The sequence below is a fragment of the Giraffa tippelskirchi genome, chromosome 7 (assembly GCF_054371585.1).
Source record: "Giraffa tippelskirchi isolate mGirTip1 chromosome 7, T2T-mGirTip1v1.2.pri, whole genome shotgun sequence".
NCBI classification, from domain to species: domain Eukaryota; kingdom Metazoa; phylum Chordata; class Mammalia; order Artiodactyla; family Giraffidae; genus Giraffa; species Giraffa tippelskirchi.
Genome location: NC_137281.1, coordinates 63,663,012 through 63,685,714, shown reverse-complemented (window position 1 = coordinate 63,685,714; position 22,703 = coordinate 63,663,012). Strand labels below are relative to the sequence as shown.

General features: G+C 55.0%; 2 protein-coding genes and 2 long non-coding RNA genes across 5 annotated transcripts; 3 read left to right on the top strand and 1 right to left on the bottom strand.

Annotated features, from left to right (window-relative positions):
* The first annotated feature begins 98 nt into the window (after positions 1-98).
* Positions 99-5,165, top strand: LOC145513981 (uncharacterized). Its single transcript, XM_081511073.1, has 3 exons — positions 99-3,548; positions 3,948-4,260; positions 4,517-5,165. The coding sequence occupies exons 1-3, from the start codon at positions 3,414-3,416 to the stop codon at positions 5,137-5,139; spliced, it is 1,071 nt and encodes a 356-aa protein (XP_081367199.1). The 5' UTR covers positions 99-3,413; the 3' UTR covers positions 5,140-5,165.
* Positions 5,166-5,352: 187 nt separating this feature from the next.
* Positions 5,353-10,658, bottom strand: LOC145513993 (uncharacterized). Its single transcript, XR_014059797.1, has 2 exons — positions 10,433-10,658; positions 5,353-7,406 (listed from the first exon to the last, which is right to left on the bottom strand). It is a non-coding gene; the product is annotated as an uncharacterized LOC145513993 (long non-coding RNA).
* Positions 10,659-11,020: 362 nt separating this feature from the next.
* LOC145514006 (uncharacterized) lies at positions 11,021-15,016 on the top strand. Its single transcript, XR_014059810.1, has 2 exons — positions 11,021-11,193; positions 11,593-15,016. It is a non-coding gene; the product is annotated as an uncharacterized LOC145514006 (long non-coding RNA).
* A 368-nt stretch (positions 15,017-15,384) lies between these two features.
* On the top strand, positions 15,385-20,451 carry LOC145513939 (uncharacterized). Of its 2 annotated transcripts, none has more exons than XM_081511007.1 (3): positions 15,385-18,836; positions 19,236-19,548; positions 19,856-20,451. In XM_081511007.1, exons 1-3 carry the CDS (start codon positions 18,600-18,602, stop codon positions 20,425-20,427), a joined length of 1,122 nt encoding a protein of 373 aa, XP_081367133.1. In that variant the 5' UTR covers positions 15,385-18,599; the 3' UTR covers positions 20,428-20,451. The 2 variants fall into 2 exon arrangements, with proteins under 2 accessions (XP_081367133.1, XP_081367131.1); XM_081511005.1 differs by having other exon boundaries at positions 19,805-20,451.
* The last annotated feature ends 2,252 nt before the right edge of the window (positions 20,452-22,703 follow it).

Genomic DNA, 22,703 nt, shown 5'->3' with positions numbered 1-22,703 from the left:
GAGGCCAATGTCACAGAAAAAAAAAAAAAATGCTTCACAATGAACTGCTCAAGGAAGCTACTAAATAAACTTTCAGAAAAGTTAAGTCGTTTTTTTTTTTTTTTTTAATAGGGTGACGGAGAGCTATACCTTTCCCATCTATGTGAATTTAGGTTTAAACTAGATTTCCCTTGGCTATTATATAAGACAAAAAACCCCACATCACCCCCTTTCACTCCCCCCACCCCCAAAAAGTGTTTTAGTCTATTGAGTTTTTGTGTCCTCAGTTGTGTCTGATTCACGGCAACTCACGAACTCTACACAGCCAGGCTCTTCCGTCCATGGAATTCAGGGCAATTTTTTTCTGTCACAGTAAATGCCCACCCTGGGTGATCCAAAGGCAAGGGCTCAGAGGCTCCTGAGAGACTAACTCCTTTCAGCTGAGCACAGAGCTGGCTCCTCACTGGGATGCCTGTGGCCTGGGGCTCCCAGAGGGGAGAGCAGCACTCGCCCCACCGTGTGGTCACTGCTGGAAGTGCAGGCTGCTCCTCACTCCCCCTTGACAGTGTCCCTGAGGGCAGAACAGTGTGAATCTATCTACTCAAGGTGGAAATGCAAACTCCGATGCAACCAAACTTCCCACAAGGTCTCCAAAACCACTCAGGAACAGGGAATTGGAAACTGCAGGGCATGACATGAATGGAGATGGAGGCTTGACACCTTACACCGAGTTCACTTCCAGTTATCCCTAGACAAAGTTTCCATGAAAACTTGTCACAAATCTAGAAGAACAATGAGCAGAAACCGGACACGTGCTTTGAGTCTTCACACACAAAACTAAAAGGCAGTCCACAAAACAACCCAGAGAATACAGTGCACTTTGCAAAATCAAAGATATCTACTGTGGGAAAGACCTCATTACAAAAGCAAAAGACAGGTCATACATCGCGAGACGAATGAGTGGAAACACAAAGCTTCTCAAGGACGTGTCTCCAAACAGACAAAGAACACCAACACAACAAGCCTGTGAAAACTAGGGAAAGGTCTGAAGGGACACCAGACTGAGGAAGACACACACAGAGTATCCCGGATGATGTCCAGCACTGAGGGCCTGAAGAAACAACAGTCTAGTTGCACTCCCTCAGGCCTGTGTGACCCTGGATGAGGCCTCTGTTTCCCGGTGGCTCTGAGAGATGGACAGGGAGGAAGGGGAAGAGAAATCACTTGCACTTCTAATACTCACAGCAAAGTCTTCCAATGAGAAGGGAATTATCACCCCCACTGACAATGCCATTCACTGAAGTGATACCCACGAGTCCATCTAACCCAGAAGGGAAGGAAGGACCTGTTCTCACAAAACGGCGAGAGATGGAAGAAAGAAGATCAAGCCCACACCAATCACTGGAAAGAGAAGCTGTGCTCAGGGCTTGAAAGAATTCCTATTGGGAAAATGATGTCACAGCCCCACAAGGCAATCCACAGCTTCGATGCTATTCCTCCCAAAATGCCAATGCATTTTCGCACCGAACAAAGAATTGCAAAAGGGGTTACGGAAACAGAAAAGAGCCTAAATTGTCAATACAATCCGACGAAAAAGCCCCGATACGGACATCCAAGGTTGTGTGAAAGGAAATTAGACGACCAAACTAGGATCCTCAGGAGAGTATTGGAGAAGGCGATGGCGACCCACTCCAGTACTCTTGCCTGGAAAATGCCCTGGACGGAGGAGCCTGGTAGGCTGCAGGCCATGGGGTCGCGCAGAGTCAGACACGACTGAAGTGACTTAGCCGCAGCGGCAGCAGCAGGACGGTATGCTATTGGGAATACAACAACACACACAGATCCAGATCGATGGAATAAAGTTGAGGGTCCAGAAACAAACCCCGGCATCCATGGTCAACTCATCTCTGACACAGAAGGGGAGAATATCCAAATGGGAACAAGAAAGCCTCTTCAATCAATGTCCATGGGAAAACCAGACAGCTACATCTGAAGAACGCTATTGGTTTTGATCTCACACCACCTCAATATCGGGGAAAAACCTCACCCTAAAGACTGATGTCATGAGATAGCTAGAAAGAAGCGTAGGTCAAAGGCTCCTTAACATCAGAGTCTCCTTGCCATTTGCTGGGCGGAGGTAGAAATGGGTCTCTTCAAGTAAGGGGAAGAGGGAAACCAAGTACACCAATGGGTTTCCATCCAATGGAACCTCTTCACAACAGAGAAGCTAAGCATTCACAAATGCAAAAGATAGGAAACGGAACATGAGAGACTCCTTGCAAGTGGTGTATCTGAGAAGGGGTTCATATGGAAAGAGACGAAGAATGCACAGCACTCAGATTCCAAGAAACACCACCACCACCCTTGACCCTTCCCCCATGACCAACTCCGACCTAAAGCCTTTCTCTCCCTCTAACCTATCCCTAAAACATAACCCTCATCTAATCATATACATGGGCATTCCTAGCATCCATCCATCCACACACGAGAGAGAAAGAGGAAGGCACAGACTGAATCGAGAAAGGAAAAGAGAGGGACACAGCCAGAGAGAGACACGGAACCAAAGAGAGGAAAGGAGTCGATGGTCCAGACTTTTCATCAATCTGTCTCGAAGGTAGAAGCAATGACAGCGCCCATCCACCCCAGAAGGGGGAAAAGGACGGAAGGTTTGGAGAGGAAAAGACAAGAACGCAGGGAGCCATTAGAAGCTCAGCCACCCGCAGAAGCCGAGCTGGGACACTTGAACAGAATCTCAATGGAAACAGAGGACCAGAAAGTTGGCTACTCTTTTCTATAAGAGAGGGAGACCTTCGAGTCTTCCTTTCGGTCCTCCAACTTGCATGCGGGGTCTCAAAACAGTCAGGAGGGGGAGTGCCTTTTCCTGGGTACCACGGCGCATCCAGGCCTCGTTCTGCCCCATTCTGTGCTGTGTCAGCCCTGGATGGCGTCTTTCTTTCTGAAGTCTCAGCGCACAAGCTCCACGTGATATCGGCCCCAGGTGGAGAGGCATGGAGCTGCTCGTAGGCCGACAGACCTAGGAAACAGATGGGAGAATGACCCCCACTCTGCAGATGGAGAGACTGGGGAAACCCTGAGGGGCATATGCTTGTCCAGGGCCACACCACTTATGAGAAGAAGGAGCCTGGTCTGAGAGCAGCGGGGTCCTCGGAGCTCAGGCCCTGGCTGCACCCAGGCCTCCCCAGGGCTGTGGGCTGGGCTGTGTGGCTGTCACTGTGCCTGCACATGGCCTAAGGGGGGTGGTCGAGCAGTCAGAAACCCAGAGATTCCCTTGGGAAGTTTTGGGGAAGGGACCTCAGCACGAACCCCAGGAAATGATGTGACCTGCCAGCAACAGAACCCAACAGAACCCGCAACCCGGGTATCCAGGCCTCCAGAGCGGAGAGGAGCCCCCAGCCAGATCACTTGCTGCCAGGATGTTCTGCTGTTTGCCCCTGCCCAGAGGCCGGGGCCTCAGGAAAGCTCACAGGCAGTGTGCGTGGGCACCCTGTCGACGTTGGCTCAGGGCACCCCCGAGAGGCCTCTGGCCCTTTGCCCGGAGAAACAGAAAGGTAACACGGGGAGCCCCAGGCGGGGCCAGGCCACCTCTCCCATGCCACCCGGAAACACCGGGTCCTTTGCCTGTGTGTGTGGATGCGGGTTTCTCGGGGTGTGTCTCCCTCAAGGAAGCCCAGGCGGATGTGGGGTCAGAAGCCTGTGGACAAGTTGTGTCCACACCCCAGGGGAGAGCAGGCTGGGTGGGATGGGGAGAGTGCGGGCAGCGCCGGCCGCCCAGGCTGACCTCACACCCTCAGGTGGGTCTCTTTCCTCCCGGGTGGGGATCTGAGCAGACACACGTCTCTGACCCTTCTGGGAAGAGAAGTTCGAGCAGGCAGAAGCAGCGGCTCCACTGGGCAGGCCCAGCTCGGAAAACTCCCAGCACGGCTGGCTGACGGTCACTGTCGTTGCAGAGCTTCCCACGTGATGAGGCCGAGGACGGGGACACCCCGTCCACCTCCCGGAGGGAGGGGTCGGAGCACCACCCCCCCGCCCGTGAGGCCCAGTGCAGGCTCCAGGTGAGCGTGCCCACGGAGGCATCAGCCCCACCGGGGGCGAAGCGGAGGCGGGGAAGGCCTGCTGCCGAGACACCACCCAGGATACACCCGGCGGCCCAGTCTGAGGCTGCCACGGAGCTCAGCACACCCGGCTCCGACCCAGAGTCCCGAGAACCCCGGCCTCTGAGGCAGCAGGAGGACCTGGAGCCCAGCACGCCAGAGCACAGAGGTGAGGACGCTGGGGCTGGTGCACGGGAGTGTGTGGGGAGGGGGTGCTGAGCTACACAGGGACGAGTCCCCGAAAGATGCTGCTGGGCCTGCAGCAAGCGCTGGCCTCACACCCCCACCCCCATCTTGCACACTTCAGTCCCAAAAGACATCCGACCCGGGGTATTCTTTGGGAATCTCTTGGAAGCTTTCTGTCCCGGGATACGCACATGCCAAGGCTGGCCTGTGGGCAAACTTTGCTTCTCCCCCGGCTCTAGCACTGGCCTCCAACTGGAACCAGGCTCTACTTCCCAGACCTGTCCCTACAGAGGTGGTGGCTCCAGGTGCAGGACCCAGGGATCCACCGAGGCCAGATGGAGAACCGAGACTTGCCCTCGCAGAGACACCAGGCCAGCTGGGTACTGGCCAGCACACCGGGCAGATCGGATCTCCGTGCCTGCAGGACCCCCAGCCCCAGGCACTGATGTCCCACCCCCTCAGCCAGAACCTCCACCTCCACGTGCACCTGTACCTGCTCGGGCTTTGGCAGGAGAACCCGAGGCAGAGGAGGAGTCACCGCCTCGGCAGGGAGAGCCTGCCCTGGCTCCCGCGCAACACCCAGACGCCGACGATGACTCACCCGCCCCTGCAGGAAGAACGAGCCCCCGCTCTGGACAGAGACCCAGAGCCCTTGCCGGAAACACCACGTCCAGGGGAGCGGTCGGCTCTGCAGCCTCCATCCCTGTCTGCTCACCGTGGAGGCCGGCAACTCCGTCTGCCCCCAGGGGACATGGAGTTCCTTTCCCCTGAACTGCTTTGCATTTGGTTTGTTTCCACCTTTCTGGTGATGTTTCATTTTTTGTATGGTTTCCTGTATTTCTCTTGGTTAAGTTGGGATTAGTAAACTTTTTCATCATTGTTGCAATTTGGGAACACTGTTGTGTAACTCTGGTGATACTGTGTTACCATCACCACTTTGTAGTTTCAGACCCGTTCGATCTTTATGCCCCACCCCCCAACAAAGCCTGGATTCAAGGCAAGCACGCCCTGTTCATCCCTCCCCCCGATCCTGAACACAACTTCACCTTTTCTTTCTGCATTCCTTCCTATATTCTTGGTGTCCCCAATCAATGACTCTCAGTGAAATGACTGAAGGAGTTTTTTTCGGACTCTCCACCTACTGTAAGACTCCATTGGAGAGTTCTCATTTTTATGTCATTTGAACTAGCCTTTGATAGCTGAAAGGACGGTGTACGTCCTTTCAAGATATCATGTGCCAAACGAAGCCCTTTTGGCAAATGCCATCATTATCTCCAGGCAGGCATTGCTGTTTGAAGGGTGACATCTCAGCCAGAAGGCAGAGGCTGAGCTCCTCTTGTTGCACCAGCTCCCAAAAGAAGCCAGGAAAGGGAGCTGGAACAACAAACCACCCCAACGCCCAGGAAAGCGTTCTTCACGACAGAAGGCTAGAAAATGACCCAACAACCTTGTGGCCCAGAACCCCTCTAGAAAAATCACTGTTCCATAAAAAAGAGAAACACATGGGAAGTTCCAAGGAGAGGCAATGCCCATGGCCAGTGTACTTTAGAGACGGCCTGACCGCTCCGGGGAAGACACGCACCGACGGAACCCCTTGGGAAACAGCAGTGATAGTCCTCACCGTCGTAAGGGTTTCCTCTGGGGACAACCTGCCCTGGGCACCACATGAGGGAGCAGACCGGCTTCTCTTCCTCTGCCCCCACACCGTTCACTCATGAAGGCAGCTCAGGTGTTCTCATGCCCTGCCTGCCTGCCTGCCTGCCTGGCTCATCCGTGAGCTGTGCCCACCTCCAGGGCAGGACTCCACCTTCTCCTCTCTGTGTACCGTGAATCTGCACACAGTGGGCTTTCAGAACCTTAGGAGACTTGAGCCATTCCCACTGGAGCCAGAACCCTCCCCAGGAAGGAAAACAGCTGTGGAGTCATTTTGGCCCCAGCACTGGTTCCCAAACCCTGGCGGCTCCTACAGCCTCTACGGTGTGAAGAGGGAGGTCCCTTTTGACAGAGCTTTCCGGCTGTCAGATCTAAGCTGTTGTTTCCCTGTCAGCTGTGTCTCTTCCGTTGCAGCCAGGTGGGCCACGCTGCTCCAAAGGAGCTCACAAGCTGAGTGGCAAGGGAGGTATTGAGAGGACAGGGATGGCTACAACGTGCTGCAAACTGAGTGAGGGTCCCCACAATCCTCAGCAAAGGTCTGTGGTGTGCAAGTGGGGAGTAGAGGGCCCCCAAGTTCCAAAGGAAGGGAGGTACTCGGGAGCTAAAGCCCTTGGCTGCTGTGGTAGCAGCTGCAGATGGCAGCTCGTCCACAGTGCACTTCGAATGAGGTCATATGAGCGGGACTCTGGAAATGGCTCCGAAATCCAGAGAAAGGGGTCAGGGTATGTGGGAATCCGGCGGGGGTGGGGGGTGGATGAAGGAAGGTGTCCTTCCCCTCTCCAGTGCAATTTGGTTTGGTGAGTCTCAAAGCTACCAGATGGCACTTCCCAAGTCAGGCCCCCGCAGGAATCAGGGTGGGCTGCGTGCCTCGGCCCCTGCCACAGGGACAAGCCACACCAGTGGCCTCCCTGAGCTCAAATGGCCGGATCTGGGGGTTCTGTCTGGGTGCACACCTCCTTGCTGTGGCCAAGTTCCCCCCTTCTCTGAGCACCAGCTTCATCCTCTCGAAGGAGGACATCGATTGCTACCTTGGCACGTTACTCTCTTCATCCTGTGAAGACTCATTAGGCTTATCCTACAATTACTAGCTGGCCCGAAGAGATATCTCCTGAATCCAGATTAAGCTGGAGTCTCCCAGGCTCATCTGGCATGTCTTCCCTGAAGTCTGCCAAAACCCACACCCTTGCATTTCCAGGGACTCCCCTTAGCCAGCTGGGCAGAAAACCCAGCATGCTTCAAACAAGCTGACAGACAAGCGGGAGAGGACTCACGGGCAGACGGCCTCCCTCAGGTCTCGGGTGGAGCTCTGGGACCACAGCAGCAACGGGCCATCCCAGCCCCTGGGCTCAGCAGCGCCCTCATTCTCAGGCCGGCGGCTCTGCCCTGAGGGGAGCAGGAAGGTCACCAACTGCCGCAGGCGGACCTCAAGCCCCTCCCACTGCTGGAGCCTGACCTCCCCCGGCCCCACCCCTTCCCCTACCCCAGCAGGACGAGAGCTCGTCTTCCCCTGGCTTCCAACGTCAGGCCCGGCCCTGGGCCCCGATTGGGCACTGCCCCAGTCCGGAGCCAATCACAGTGGCCAGGGAGGTGGAACGCACCGATTGGCCAGGGCCAGGTCATGTGACCATGCTCCCCAGGAAACTCAAATATTACCAAGATTCCCTAACAAACCAATGAACAAAATTATCCAGTAAAGGCAAACCGTACTTTTTAATGAGGCCAATGTCACAGAAAAAAAAAAAAAATGCTTCACAATGAACTGCTCAAGGAAGCTACTAAATAAACTTTCAGAAAAGTTAAGTCGTTTTTTTTTTTTTTTTTAATAGGGTGACGGAGAGCTATACCTTTCCCATCTATGTGAATTTAGGTTTAAACTAGATTTCCCTTGGCTATTATATAAGACAAAAAACCCCACATCACCCCCTTTCACTCCCCCCACCCCCAAAAAGTGTTTTAGTCTATTGAGTTTTTGTGTCCTCAGTTGTGTCTGATTCACGGCAACTCACGAACTCTACACAGCCAGGCTCTTCCGTCCATGGAATTCAGGGCAATTTTTTTCTGTCACAGTAAATGCCCACCCTGGGTGATCCAAAGGCAAGGGCTCAGAGGCTCCTGAGAGACTAACTCCTTTCAGCTGAGCACAGAGCTGGCTCCTCACTGGGATGCCTGTGGCCTGGGGCTCCCAGAGGGGAGAGCAGCACTCGCCCCACCGTGTGGTCACTGCTGGAAGTGCAGGCTGCTCCTCACTCCCCCTTGACAGTGTCCCTGAGGGCAGAACAGTGTGAATCTATCTACTCAAGGTGGAAATGCAAACTCCGATGCAACCAAACTTCCCACAAGGTCTCCAAAACCACTCAGGAACAGGGAATTGGAAACTGCAGGGCATGACATGAATGGAGATGGAGGCTTGACACCTTACACCGAGTTCACTTCCAGTTATCCCTAGACAAAGTTTCCATGAAAACTTGTCACAAATCTAGAAGAACAATGAGCAGAAACCGGACACGTGCTTTGAGTCTTCACACACAAAACTAAAAGGCAGTCCACAAAACAACCCAGAGAATACAGTGCACTTTGCAAAATCAAAGATATCTACTGTGGGCAAGACCTCATTACAAAAGCAAAAGACAGGTCATACATCGCGAGACGAATGAGTGGAAACACAAAGCTTCTCAAGGACGTGTCTCCAAACAGACAAAGAACACCAACACAACAAGCCTGTGAAAACTAGGGAAAGGTCTGAAGGGACACCAGACTGAGGAAGACACACACAGAGTATCCCGGATGATGTCCAGCACTGAGGGCCTGAAGAAACAACAGTCTAGTTGCACTCCCTCAGGCCTGTGTGACCCTGGATGAGGCCTCTGTTTCCCGGTGGCTCTGAGAGATGGACAGGGAGGAAGGGGAAGAGAAATCACTTGCACTTCTAATACTCACAGCAAAGTCTTCCAATGAGAAGGGAATTATCACCCCCACTGACAATGCCATTCACTGAAGTGATACCCACGAGTCCATCTAACCCAGAAGGGAAGGAAGGACCTGTTCTCACAAAACGGCGAGAGATGGAAGAAAGAAGATCAAGCCCACACCAATCACTGGAAAGAGAAGCTGTGCTCAGGGCTTGAAAGAATTCCTATTGGGAAAATGATGTCACAGCCCCACAAGGCAATCCACAGCTTCGATGCTATTCCTCCCAAAATGCCAATGCATTTTCGCACCGAACAAAGAATTGCAAAAGGGGTTACGGAAACAGAAAAGAGCCTAAATTGTCAATACAATCCGACGAAAAAGCCCCGATACGGACATCCAAGGTTGTGTGAAAGGAAATTAGACGACCAAACTAGGATCCTCAGGAGAGTATTGGAGAAGGCGATGGCGACCCACTCCAGTACTCTTGCCTGGAAAATGCCCTGGACGGAGGAGCCTGGTAGGCTGCAGGCCATGGGGTCGCGCAGAGTCAGACACGACTGAAGTGACTTAGCCGCAGCGGCAGCAGCAGGACGGTATGCTATTGGGAATACAACAACACACACAGATCCAGATCGATGGAATAAAGTTGAGGGTCCAGAAACAAACCCCGGCATCCATGGTCAACTCATCTCTGACACAGAAGGGGAGAATATCCAAATGGGAACAAGAAAGCCTCTTCAATCAATGTCCATGGGAAAACCAGACAGCTACATCTGAAGAACGCTATTGGTTTTGATCTCACACCACCTCAATATCGGGGAAAAACCTCACCCTAAAGACTGATGTCATGAGATAGCTAGAAAGAAGCGTAGGTCAAAGGCTCCTTAACATCAGAGTCTCCTTGCCATTTGCTGGGCGGAGGTAGAAATGGGTCTCTTCAAGTAAGGGGAAGAGGGAAACCAAGTACACCAATGGGTTTCCATCCAATGGAACCTCTTCACAACAGAGAAGCTAAGCATTCACAAATGCAAAAGATAGGAAACCGAACATGAGAGACTCCTTGCAAGTGGTGTATCTGAGAAGGGGTTCATATGGAAAGAGACGAAGAATGCACAGCACTCAGATTCCAAGAAACACCACCACCACCCTTGACCCTTCCCCCATGACCAACTCCGACCTAAAGCCTTTCTCTCCCTCTAACCTATCCCTAAAACATAACCCTCATCTAATCATATACATGGGCATTCCTAGCATCCATCCATCCACACACGAGAGAGAAAGAGGAAGGCACAGACTGAATCGAGAAAGGAAAAGAGAGGGACACAGCCAGAGAGAGACACGGAACCAAAGAGAGGAAAGGAGTCGATGGTCCAGACTTTTCATCAATCTGTCTCGAAGGTAGAAGCAATGACAGCGCCCATCCACCCCAGAAGGGGGAAAAGGACGGAAGGTTTGGAGAGGAAAAGACAAGAACGCAGGGAGCCATTAGAAGCTCAGCCACCCGCAGAAGCCGAGCTGGGACACTTGAACAGAATCTCAATGGAAACAGAGGACCAGAAAGTTGGCTACTCTTTTCTATAAGAGAGGGAGACCTTCGAGTCTTCCTTTCGGTCCTCCAACTTGCATGCGGGGTCTCAAAACAGTCAGGAGGGGGAGTGCCTTTTCCTGGGTACCACGGCGCATCCAGGCCTCGTTCTGCCCCATTCTGTGCTGTGTCAGCCCTGGATGGCGTCTTTCTTTCTGAAGTCTCAGCGCACAAGCTCCACGTGATATCGGCCCCAGGTGGAGAGGCATGGAGCTGCTCGTAGGCCGACAGACCTAGGAAACAGATGGGAGAATGACCCCCACTCTGCAGATGGAGAGACTGGGGAAACCCTGAGGGGCATATGCTTGTCCAGGGCCACACCACTTATGAGAAGAAGGAGCCTGGTCTGAGAGCAGCGGGGTCCTCGGAGCTCAGGCCCTGGCTGCACCCAGGCCTCCCCAGGGCTGTGGGCTGGGCTGTGTGGCTGTCACTGTGCCTGCACATGGCCTAAGGGGGGTGGTCGAGCAGTCAGAAACCCAGAGATTCCCTTGGGAAGTTTTGGGGAAGGGACCTCAGCACGAACCCCAGGAAATGATGTGACCTGCCAGCAACAGAACCCAACAGAACCCGCAACCCGGGTATCCAGGCCTCCAGAGCGGAGAGGAGCCCCCAGCCAGATCACTTGCTGCCAGGATGTTCTGCTGTTTGCCCCTGCCCAGAGGCCGGGGCCTCAGGAGAGCTCACAGGCAGTGTGCGTGGGCACCCTGTCGACGTTGGCTCAGGGCACCCCCGAGAGGCCTCTGGCCCTTTGCCCGGAGAAACAGAAAGGTAACACGGGGAGCCCCAGGCGGGGCCAGGCCACCTCTCCCATGCCACCCGGAAACACCGGGTCCTTTGCCTGTGTGTGTGGATGCGGGTTTCTCGGGGTGTGTCTCCCTCAAGGAAGCCCAGGCGGATGTGGGGTCAGAAGCCTGTGGACAAGTTGTGTCCACACCCCAGGGGAGAGCAGGCTGGGTGGGATGGGGAGAGTGCGGGCAGCGCCGGCCGCCCAGGCTGACCTCACACCCTCAGGTGGGTCTCTTTCCTCCCGGGTGGGGATCTGAGCAGACACACGTCTCTGACCCTTCTGGGAAGAGAAGTTCGAGCAGGCAGAAGCAGCGGCTCCACTGGCCAGGCCCAGCTCGGAAAACTCCCAGCATGGCTGGCTGACGGTCACTGTCGTTGCAGAGCTTCCCACGTGATGAGGCCGAGGACGGGGACACCCCGTCCACCTCCCGGAGGGAGGGGTCGGAGCACCACCCCCCCGCCCGTGAGGCCCAGTGCAGGCTCCAGGTGAGCGTGCCCACGGAGGCATCAGCCCCACCGGGGGCGAAGCGGAGGCGGGGAAGGCCTGCTGCCGAGACACCACCCAGGATACACCCGGCGGCCCAGTCTGAGGCTGCCACGGAGCTCAGCACACCCGGCTCCGACCCAGAGTCCCGAGAACCCCGGCCTCTGAGGCAGCAGGAGGACCTGGAGCCCAGCACGCCAGAGCACAGAGGTGAGGACGCTGGGGCTGGTGCACGGGAGTGTGTGGGGAGGGGGTGCTGAGCTACACAGGGACGAGTCCCCGAAAGATGCTGCTGGGCCTGCAGCAAGCGCTGGCCTCACACCCCCACCCCCATCTTGCACACTTCAGTCCCAAAAGACATCCGACCCGGGGTATTCTTTGGGAATCTCTTGGAAGCTTTCTGTCCCGGGATACGCACATGCCAAGGCTGGCCTGTGGGCAAACTTTGCTTCTCCCCCGGCTCTAGCACTGGCCTCCAACTGGAACCAGGCTCTACTTCCCAGACCTGTCCCTACAGAGGTGGTGGCTCCAGGTGCAGGACCCAGGGATCCACCGAGGCCAGATGGAGAACCGAGACTTGCCCTCGCAGAGACACCAGGCCAGCTGGGTACTGGCCAGCACACCGGGCAGATCGGATCTGCGTGCCTGCAGGACCCCCAGCCCCAGGCACTGATGTCCCACCCCCTCAGCCAGAACCTCCACCTCCACGTGCACCTGTACCTGCTCGGGCTTTGGCAGGAGAACCCGAGGCAGAGGAGGAGTCACCGCCTCGGCAGGGAGAGCCTGCCCTGGCTCCCGCGCAACACCCAGACGCCGACGATGACTCACCCGCCCCTGCAGGAAGAACGAGCCCCCGCTCTGGACAGAGACCCAGAGCCCTTGCCGGAAACACCACGTCCAGGGGAGCGGTCGGCTCTGCAGCCTCCATCCCTGTCTGCTCACCGTGGAGGCCGGCAACTCCGTCTGCCCCCAGGGGACATGGAGTTCCTTTCCCCTGAACTGCTTTGCATTTGGTTTGTTTCCACCTTTCTGGTGATGTTTCATTTTTTGTATGGTTTCCTGTATTTCTCTTGGTTAAGTTGGGATTAGTAAACTTTTTCATCATTGTTGCAATTTGGGAACACTGTTGTGTAACTCTGGTGATACTGTGTTACCATCACCACTTTGTAGTTTCAGACCCGTTCGATCTTTATGCCCCACCCCCCAACAAAGCCTGGATTCAAGGCAAGCACGCCCTGTTCATCCCTCCCCCCGATCCTGAACACAACTTCACCTTTTCTTTCTGCATTCCTTCCTATATTCTTGGTGTCCCCAATCAATGACTCTCAGTGAAATGACTGAAGGAGTTTTTTTCGGACTCTCCACCTACTGTAAGACTCCATTGGAGAGTTCTCATTTTTATGTCATTTGAACTAGCCTTTGATAGCTGAAAGGACGGTGTACGTCCTTTCAAGATATCATGTGCCAAACGAAGCCCTTTTGGCAAATGCCATCATTATCTCCAGGCAGGCATTGCTGTTTGAAGGGTGACATCTCAGCCAGAAGGCAGAGGCTGAGCTCCTCTTGTTGCACCAGCTCCCAAAAGAAGCCAAGAAAGGGAGCTGGAACAACAAACCACCCCAACGCCCAGGAAAGCGTTCTTCACGACAGAAGGCTAGAAAATGACCCAACAACCTTGTGGCCCAGAACCCCTCTAGAAAAATCACTGTTCCATAAAAAAGAGAAACACATGGGAAGTTCCAAGGAGAGGCAATGCCCATGGCCAGTGTACTTTAGAGACGGCCTGACCGCTCCGGGGAAGACACGCACCGACGGAACCCCTTGGGAAACAGCAGTGATAGTCCTCACCGTCGTAAGGGTTTCCTCTGGGGACAACCTGCCCTGGGCACCACATGAGGGAGCAGACCGGCTTCTCTTCCTCTGCCCCCACACCGTTCACTCATGAAGGCAGCTCAGGTGTTCTCATGCCCTGCCTGCCTGCCTGCCTGCCTGGCTCATCCGTGAGCTGTGCCCACCTCCAGGGCAGGACTCCACCTTCTCCTCTCTGTGTACCGTGAATCTGCACACAGTGGGCTTTCAGAACCTTAGGAGACTTGAGCCATTCCCACTGGAGCCAGAACCCTCCCCAGGAAGGAAAACAGCTGTGGAGTCATTTTGGCCCCAGCACTGGTTCCCAAACCCTGGCGGCTCCTACAGCCTCTACGGTGTGAAGAGGGAGGTCCCTTTTGACAGAGCTTTCCGGCTGTCAGATCTAAGCTGTTGTTTCCCTGTCAGCTGTGTCTCTTCCGTTGCAGCCAGGTGGGCCACGCTGCTCCAAAGGAGCTCACAAGCTGAGTGGCAAGGGAGGTATTGAGAGGACAGGGATGGCTACAACGTGCTGCAAACTGAGTGAGGGTCCCCACAATCCTCAGCAAAGGTCTGTGGTGTGCAAGTGGGGAGTAGAGGGCCCCCAAGTTCCAAAGGAAGGGAGGTACTCGGGAGCTAAAGCCCTTGGCTGCTGTGGTAGCAGCTGCAGATGGCAGCTCGTCCACAGTGCACTTCGAATGAGGTCATATGAGCGGGACTCTGGAAATGGCTCCGAAATCCAGAGAAAGGGGTCAGGGTATGTGGGAATCCGGCGGGGGTGGGGGGTGGATGAAGGAAGGTGTCCTTCCCCTCTCCAGTGCAATTTGGTTTGGTGAGTCTCAAAGCTACCAGATGGCACTTCCCAAGTCAGGCCCCCGCAGGAATCAGGGTGGGCTGCGTGCCTCGGCCCCTGCCACAGGGACAAGCCACACCAGTGGCCTCCCTGAGCTCAAATGGCCGGATCTGGGGGTTCTGTCTGGGTGCACACCTCCTTGCTGTGGCCAAGTTCCCCCCTTCTCTGAGCACCAGCTTCATCCTCTCGAAGGAGGACATCGATTGCTACCTTGGCACGTTACTCTCTTCATCCTGTGAAGACTCATTAGGCTTATCCTACAATTACTAGCTGGCCCGAAGAGATATCTCCTGAATCCAGATTAAGCTGGAGTCTCCCAGGCTCATCTGGCATGTCTTCCCTGAAGTCTGCCAAAACCCACACCCTTGCATTTCCAGGGACTCCCCTTAGCCAGCTGGGCAGAAAACCCAGCATGCTTCAAACAAGCTGACAGACAAGCGGGAGAGGACTCACGGGCAGACGGCCTCCCTCAGGTCTCGGGTGGAGCTCTGGGACCACAGCAGCAACGGGCCATCCCAGCCCCTGGGCTCAGCAGCGCCCTCATTCTCAGGCCGGCGGCTCTGCCCTGAGGGGAGCAGGAAGGTCACCAACTGCCGCAGGCGGACCTCAAGCCCCTCCCACTGCTGGAGCCTGACCTCCCCCGGCCCCACCCCTTCCCCTACCCCAGCAGGACGAGAGCTCGTCTTCCCCTGGCTTCCAACGTCAGGCCCGGCCCTGGGCCCCGATTGGGCACTGCCCCAGTCCGGAGCCAATCACAGTGGCCAGGGAGGTGGAACGCACCGATTGGCCAGGGCCAGGTCATGTGACCATGCTCCCCAGGAAACTCAAATATTACCAAGATTCCCTAACAAACCAATGAACAAAATTATCCAGTAAAGGCAAACCGTACTTTTTAATGAGGCCAATGTCACAGAAAAAAAAAAAAAATGCTTCACAATGAACTGCTCAAGGAAGCTACTAAATAAACTTTCAGAAAAGTTAAGTCTTTTTTTTTTTTTTTTAATAGGGTGACGGAGAGCTATACCTTTCCCATCTATGTGAATTTAGGTTTAAACTAGATTTCCCTTGGCTATTATATAAGACAAAAAACCCCACATCACCCCCTTTCACTCCCCCCACCCCCAAAAAGTGTTTTAGTCTATTGAGTTTTTGTGTCCTCAGTTGTGTCTGATTCACGGCAACTCACGAACTCTACACAGCCAGGCTCTTCCGTCCATGGAATTCAGGGCAATTTTTTTCTGTCACAGTAAATGCCCACCCTGGGTGATCCAAAGGCAAGGGCTCAGAGGCTCCTGAGAGACTAACTCCTTTCAGCTGAGCACAGAGCTGGCTCCTCACTGGGATGCCTGTGGCCTGGGGCTCCCAGAGGGGAGAGCAGCACTCGCCCCACCGTGTGGTCACTGCTGGAAGTGCAGGCTGCTCCTCACTCCCCCTTGACAGTGTCCCTGAGGGCAGAACAGTGTGAATCTATCTACTCAAGGTGGAAATGCAAACTCCGATGCAACCAAACTTCCCACAAGGTCTCCAAAACCACTCAGGAACAGGGAATTGGAAACTGCAGGGCATGACATGAATGGAGATGGAGGCTTGACACCTTACACCGAGTTCACTTCCAGTTATCCCTAGACAAAGTTTCCATGAAAACTTGTCACAAATCTAGAAGAACAATGAGCAGAAACCGGACACGTGCTTTGAGTCTTCACACACAAAACTAAAAGGCAGTCCACAAAACAACCCAGAGAATACAGTGCACTTTGCAAAATCAAAGATATCTACTGTGGGCAAGACCTCATTACAAAAGCAAAAGACAGGTCATACATCGCGAGACGAATGAGTGGAAACACAAAGCTTCTCAAGGACGTGTCTCCAAACAGACAAAGAACACCAACACAACAAGCCTGTGAAAACTAGGGAAAGGTCTGAAGGGACACCAGACTGAGGAAGACACACACAGAGTATCCCGGATGATGTCCAGCACTGAGGGCCTGAAGAAACAACAGTCTAGTTGCACTCCCTCAGGCCTGTGTGACCCTGGATGAGGCCTCTGTTTCCCGGTGGCTCTGAGAGATGGACAGGGAGGAAGGGGAAGAGAAATCACTTGCACTTCTAATACTCACAGCAAAGTCTTCCAATGAGAAGGGAATTATCACCCCCACTGACAATGCCATTCACTGAAGTGATACCCACGAGTCCATCTAACCCAGAAGGGAAGGAAGGACCTGTTCTCACAAAACGGCGAGAGATGGAAGAAAGAAGATCAAGCCCACACCAATCACTGGAAAGAGAAGCTGTGCTCAGGGCTTGAAAGAATTCCTATTGGGAAAATGATGTCACAGCCCCACAAGGCAATCCACAGCTTCGATGCTATTCCTCCCAAAATGCCAATGCATTTTCGCACCGAACAAAGAATTGCAAAAGGGGTTACGGAAACAGAAAAGAGCCTAAATTGTCAATACAATCCGACGAAAAAGCCCCGATACGGACATCCAAGGTTGTGTGAAAGGAAATTAGACGACCAAACTAGGATCCTCAGGAGAGTATCGGAGAAGGCGATGGCGACCCACTCCAGTACTCTTGCCTGGAAAATGCCCTGGACGGAGGAGCCTGGTAGGCTGCAGGCCATGGGGTCGCGCAGAGTCAGACACGACTGAAGTGACTTAGCCGCAGCGGCAGCAGCAGGACGGTATGCTATTGGGAATACAACAACACACACAGATCCAGATCGATGGAATAAAGTTGAGGGTCCAGAAACAAACCCCGGCATCCATGGTCAACTCATCTCTGACACAGAAGGGGAGAATATCCAAATGGGAACAAGAAAGCCTCTTCAATCAATGTCCATGGGAAAACCAGACAGCTACATCTGAAGAACGCTATTGGTTTTGATCTCACACCACCTCAATATCGGGGAAAAACCTCACCCTAAAGACTGATGTCATGAGATAGCTAGAAAGAAGCGTAGGTCAAAGGCTCCTTAACATCAGAGTCTCCTTGCCATTTGCTGGGCGGAGGTAGAAATGGGTCTCTTCAAGTAAGGGGAAGAGGGAAACCAAGTACACCAATGGGTTTCCATCCAATGGAACCTCTTCACAACAGAGAAGCTAAGCATTCACAAATGCAAAAGATAGGAAACGGAACATGAGAGACTCCTTGCAAGTGGTGTATCTGAGAAGGGGTTCATATGGAAAGAGACGAAGAATGCACAGCACTCAGATTCCAAGAAACACCACCACCACCCTTGACCCTTCCCCCATGACCAACTCCGACCTAAAGCCTTTCTCTCCCTCTAACCTATCCCTAAAACATAACCCTCATCTAATCATATACATGGGCATTCCTAGCATCCATCCATCCACACACGAGAGAGAAAGAGGAAGGCACAGACTGAATCGAGAAAGGAAAAGAGAGGGACACAGCCAGAGAGAGACACGGAACCAAAGAGAGGAAAGGAGTCGATGGTCCAGACTTTTCATCAATCTGTCTCGAAGGTAGAAGCAATGACAGCGCCCATCCACCCCAGAAGGGGGAAAAGGACGGAAGGTTTGGAGAGGAAAAGACAAGAACGCAGGGAGCCATTAGAAGCTCAGCCACCCGCAGAAGCCGAGCTGGGACACTTGAACAGAATCTCAATGGAAACAGAGGACCAGAAAGTTGGCTACTCTTTTCTATAAGAGAGGGAGACCTTCGAGTCTTCCTTTCGGTCCTCCAACTTGCATGCGGGGTCTCAAAACAGTCAGGAGGGGGAGTGCCTTTTCCTGGGTACCACGGCGCATCCAGGCCTCGTTCTGCCCCATTCTGTGCTGTGTCAGCCCTGGATGGCGTCTTTCTTTCTGAAGTCTCAGCGCACAAGCTCCACGTGATATCGGCCCCAGGTGGAGAGGCATGGAGCTGCTCGTAGGCCGACAGACCTAGGAAACAGATGGGAGAATGACCCCCACTCTGCAGATGGAGAGACTGGGGAAACCCTGAGGGGCATATGCTTGTCCAGGGCCACACCACTTATGAGAAGAAGGAGCCTGGTCTGAGAGCAGCGGGGTCCTCGGAGCTCAGGCCCTGGCTGCACCCAGGCCTCCCCAGGGCTGTGGGCTGGGCTGTGTGGCTGTCACTGTGCCTGCACATGGCCTAAGGGGGGTGGTCGAGCAGTCAGAAACCCAGAGATTCCCTTGGGAAGTTTTGGGGAAGGGACCTCAGCACGAACCCCAGGAAATGATGTCACCTGCCGGCAACAGAACCCAACAGAACCCGCAACCCGGGTATCCAGGCCTCCAGAGCGGAGAGGAGCCCCCAGCCAGATCACTTGCTGCCAGGATGTTCTGCTGTTTGCCCCTGCCCAGAGGCCGGGGCCTCAGGAAAGCTCACAGGCAGTGTGCGTGGGCACCCTGTCGACGTTGGCTCAGGGCACCCCCGAGAGGCCTCTGGCCCTTTGCCCGGAGAAACAGAAAGGTAACACGGGGAGCCCCAGGCGGGGCCAGGCCACCTCTCCCATGCCACCCGGAAACACCGGGTCCTTTGCCTGTGTGTGTGGATGCGGGTTTCTCGGGGTGTGTCTCCCTCAAGGAAGCCCAGGCGGATGTGGGGTCAGAAGCCTGTGGACAAGTTGTGTCCACACCCCAGGGGAGAGCAGGCTGGGTGGGATGGGGAGAGTGCGGGCAGCGCCGGCCGCCCAGGCTGACCTCACACCCTCAGGTGGGTCTCTTTCCTCCCGGGTGGGGATCTGAGCAGACACACGTCTCTGACCCTTCTGGGAAGAGAAGTTCGAGCAGGCAGAAGCAGCGGCTCCACTGGCCAGGCCCAGCTCGGAAAACTCCCAGCACGGCTGGCTGACGGTCACTGTCGTTGCAGAGCTTCCCACGTGATGAGGCCGAGGACGGGGACACCCCGTCCACCTCCCGGAGGGAGGGGTCGGAGCACCACCCCCCCGCCCGTGAGGCCCAGTGCAGGCTCCAGGTGAGCGTGCCCACGGAGGCATCAGCCCCACCGGGGGCGAAGCGGAGGCGGGGAAGGCCTGCTGCCGAGACACCGCCCAGGATACACCCGGCGGCCCAGTCTGAGGCTGCCACGGAGCTCAGCACACCCGGCTCCGACCCAGAGTCCCGAGAACCCCGGCCTCTGAGGCAGCAGGAGGACCTGGAGCCCAGCACGCCAGAGCACAGAGGTGAGGACGCTGGGGCTGGTGCACGGGAGTGTGTGGGGAGGGGGTGCTGAGCTACACAGGGACGAGTCCCCGAAAGATGCTGCTGGGCCTGCAGCAAGCGCTGGCCTCACACCCCCACCCCCATCTTGCACACTTCAGTCCCAAAAGACATCCGACCCGGGGTATTCTTTGGGAATCTCTTGGAAGCTTTCTGTCCCGGGATACGCACATGCCAAGGCTGGCCTGTGGGCAAACTTTGCTTCTCCCCCGGCTCTAGCACTGGCCTCCAACTGGAACCAGGCTCTACTTCCCAGACCTGTCCCTACAGAGGTGGTGGCTCCAGGTGCAGGACCCAGGGATCCACCGAGGCCAGATGGAGAACCGAGACTTGCCCTCGCAGAGACACCAGGCCAGCTGGGTACTGGCCAGCACACCGGGCAGATCGGATCTCCGTGCCTGCAGGACCCCCAGCCCCAGGCACTGATGTCCCACCCCCTCAGCCAGAACCTCCACCTCCACGTGCACCTGTACCTGCTCGGGCTTTGGCAGGAGAACCCGAGGCAGAGGCGGAGTCACCGCCTCGGCAGGGAGAGCCTGCCCTGGCTCCCGCGCAACACCCAGACGCCGACGATGACTCACCCGCCCCTGCAGGAAGAACGAGCCCCCGCTCTGGACAGAGACCCAGAGCCCTTGCCGGAAACACCACGTCCAGGGGAGCGGTCGGCTCTGCAGCCTCCATCCCTGTCTGCTCACCGTGGAGGCCGGCAACTCCGTCTGCCCCCAGGGGACATGGAGTTCCTTTCCCCTGAACTGCTTTGCATTTGGTTTGTTTCCACCTTTCTGGTGATGTTTCATTTTTTGTATGGTTTCCTGTATTTCTCTTGGTTAAGTTGGGATTAGTAAACTTTTTCATCATTGTTGCAATTTGGGAACACTGTTGTGTAACTCTGGTGATACTGTGTTACCATCACCACTTTGTAGTTTCAGACCCGTTCGATCTTTATGCCCCACCCCCCAACAAAGCCTGGATTCAAGGCAAGCACGCCCTGTTCATCCCTCCCCCCGATCCTGAACACAACTTCACCTTTTCTTTCTGCATTCCTTCCTATATTCTTGGTGTCCCCAATCAATGACTCTCAGTGAAATGACTGAAGGAGTTTTTTTCGGACTCTCCACCTACTGTAAGACTCCATTGGAGAGTTCTCATTTTTATGTCATTTGAACTAGCCTTTGATAGCTGAAAGGACGGTGTACGTCCTTTCAAGATATCATGTGCCAAACGAAGCCCTTTTGGCAAATGCCATCATTATCTCCAGGCAGGCATTGCTGTTTGAAGGGTGACATCTCAGCCAGAAGGCAGAGGCTGAGCTCCTCTTGTTGCACCAGCTCCCAAAAGAAGCCAGGAAAGGGAGCTGGAACAACAAACCACCCCAACGCCCAGGAAAGCGTTCTTCACGACAGAAGGCTAGAAAATGACCCAACAACCTTGTGGCCCAGAACCCCTCTAGAAAAATCACTGTTCCATAAAAAAGAGAAACACATGGGAAGTTCCAAGGAGAGGCAATGCCCATGGCCAGTGTACTTTAGAGACGGCCTGACCGCTCCGGGGAAGACACGCACCGACGGAACCCCTTGGGAAACAGCAGTGATAGTCCTCACCGTCGTAAGGGTTTCCTCTGGGGACAACCTGCCCTGGGCACCACATGAGGGAGCAGACCGGCTTCTCTTCCTCTGCCCCCACACCATTCACTCATGAAGGCAGCTCAGGTGTTCTCATGCCCTGCCTGCCTGCCTGCCTGCCTGGCTCATCCGTGAGCTGTGCCCACCTCCAGGGCAGGACTCCACCTTCTCCTCTCTGTGTACCGTGAATCTGCACACAGTGGGCTTTCAGAACCTTAGGAGACTTGAGCCATTCCCACTGGAGCCAGAACCCTCCCCAGGAAGGAAAACAGCTGTGGAGTCATTTTGGCCCCAGCACTGGTTCCCAAACCCTGGCGGCTCCTACAGCCTCTACGGTGTGAAGAGGGAGGTCCCTTTTGACAGAGCTTTCCGGCTGTCAGATCTAAGCTGTTGTTTCCCTGTCAGCTGTGTCTCTTCCGTTGCAGCCAGGTGGGCCACGCTGCTCCAAAGGAGCTCACAAGCTGAGTGGCAAGGGAGGTATTGAGAGGACAGGGATGGCTACAACGTGCTGCAAACTGAGTGAGGGTCCCCACAATCCTCAGCAAAGGTCTGTGGTGTGCAAGTGGGGAGTAGAGGGCCCCCAAGTTCCAAAGGAAGGGAGGTACTCGGGAGCTAAAGCCCTTGGCTGCTGTGGTAGCAGCTGCAGATGGCAGCTCGTCCACAGTGCACTTCGAATGAGGTCATATGAGCGGGACTCTGGAAATGGCTCCGAAATCCAGAGAAAGGGGTCAGGGTATGTGGGAATCCGGCGGGGGTGGGGGGTGGATGAAGGAAGGTGTCCTTCCCCTCTCCAGTGCAATTTGGTTTGGTGAGTCTCAAAGCTACCAGATGGCACTTCCCAAGTCAGGCCCCCGCAGGAATCAGGGTGGGCTGCGTGCCTCGGCCCCTGCCACAGGGACAAGCCACACCAGTGGCCTCCCTGAGCTCAAATGGCCGGATCTGGGGGTTCTGTCTGGGTGCACACCTCCTTGCTGTGGCCAAGTTCCCCCCTTCTCTGAGCACCAGCTTCATCCTCTCGAAGGAGGACATCGATTGCTACCTTGGCACGTTACTCTCTTCATCCTGTGAAGACTCATTAGGCTTATCCTACAATTACTAGCTGGCCCGAAGAGATATCTCCTGAATCCAGATTAAGCTGGAGTCTCCCAGGCTCATCTGGCATGTCTTCCCTGAAGTCTGCCAAAACCCACACCCTTGCATTTCCAGGGACTCCCCTTAGCCAGCTGGGCAGAAAACCCAGCATGCTTCAAACAAGCTGACAGACAAGCGGGAGAGGACTCACGGGCAGACGGCCTCCCTCAGGTCTCGGGTGGAGCTCTGGGACCACAGCAGCAACGGGCCATCCCAGCCCCTGGGCTCAGCAGCGCCCTCATTCTCAGGCCGGCGGCTCTGCCCTGAGGGGAGCAGGAAGGTCACCAACTGCCGCAGGCGGACCTCAAGCCCCTCCCACTGCTGGAGCCTGACCTCCCCCGGCCCCACCCCTTCCCCTACCCCAG

Excerpts from the sequence above, each read along its gene's own strand:
- LOC145513981 (XM_081511073.1), top strand. The coding sequence starts at position 3,414 with ATGTTCTGCTGTTTGCCCCTGCCCAGAGGCCGGGGCCTCAGGAAAGCT. Across the intron at positions 3,549-3,947 it reads TTGCCCGGAGAAACAGAAAG|AGCTTCCCACGTGATGAGGC; the intron begins GTAACACGGGGA and ends CTGTCGTTGCAG. Across the intron at positions 4,261-4,516 it reads CAGCACGCCAGAGCACAGAG|CACTGGCCTCCAACTGGAAC; the intron begins GTGAGGACGCTG and ends CCCCGGCTCTAG.
- LOC145513939 (XM_081511005.1), top strand. The coding sequence starts at position 18,600 with ATGATGTCACCTGCCGGCAACAGAACCCAACAGAACCCGCAACCCGGG. Across the intron at positions 18,837-19,235 it reads TTGCCCGGAGAAACAGAAAG|AGCTTCCCACGTGATGAGGC; the intron begins GTAACACGGGGA and ends CTGTCGTTGCAG. Across the intron at positions 19,549-19,804 it reads CAGCACGCCAGAGCACAGAG|CACTGGCCTCCAACTGGAAC; the intron begins GTGAGGACGCTG and ends CCCCGGCTCTAG.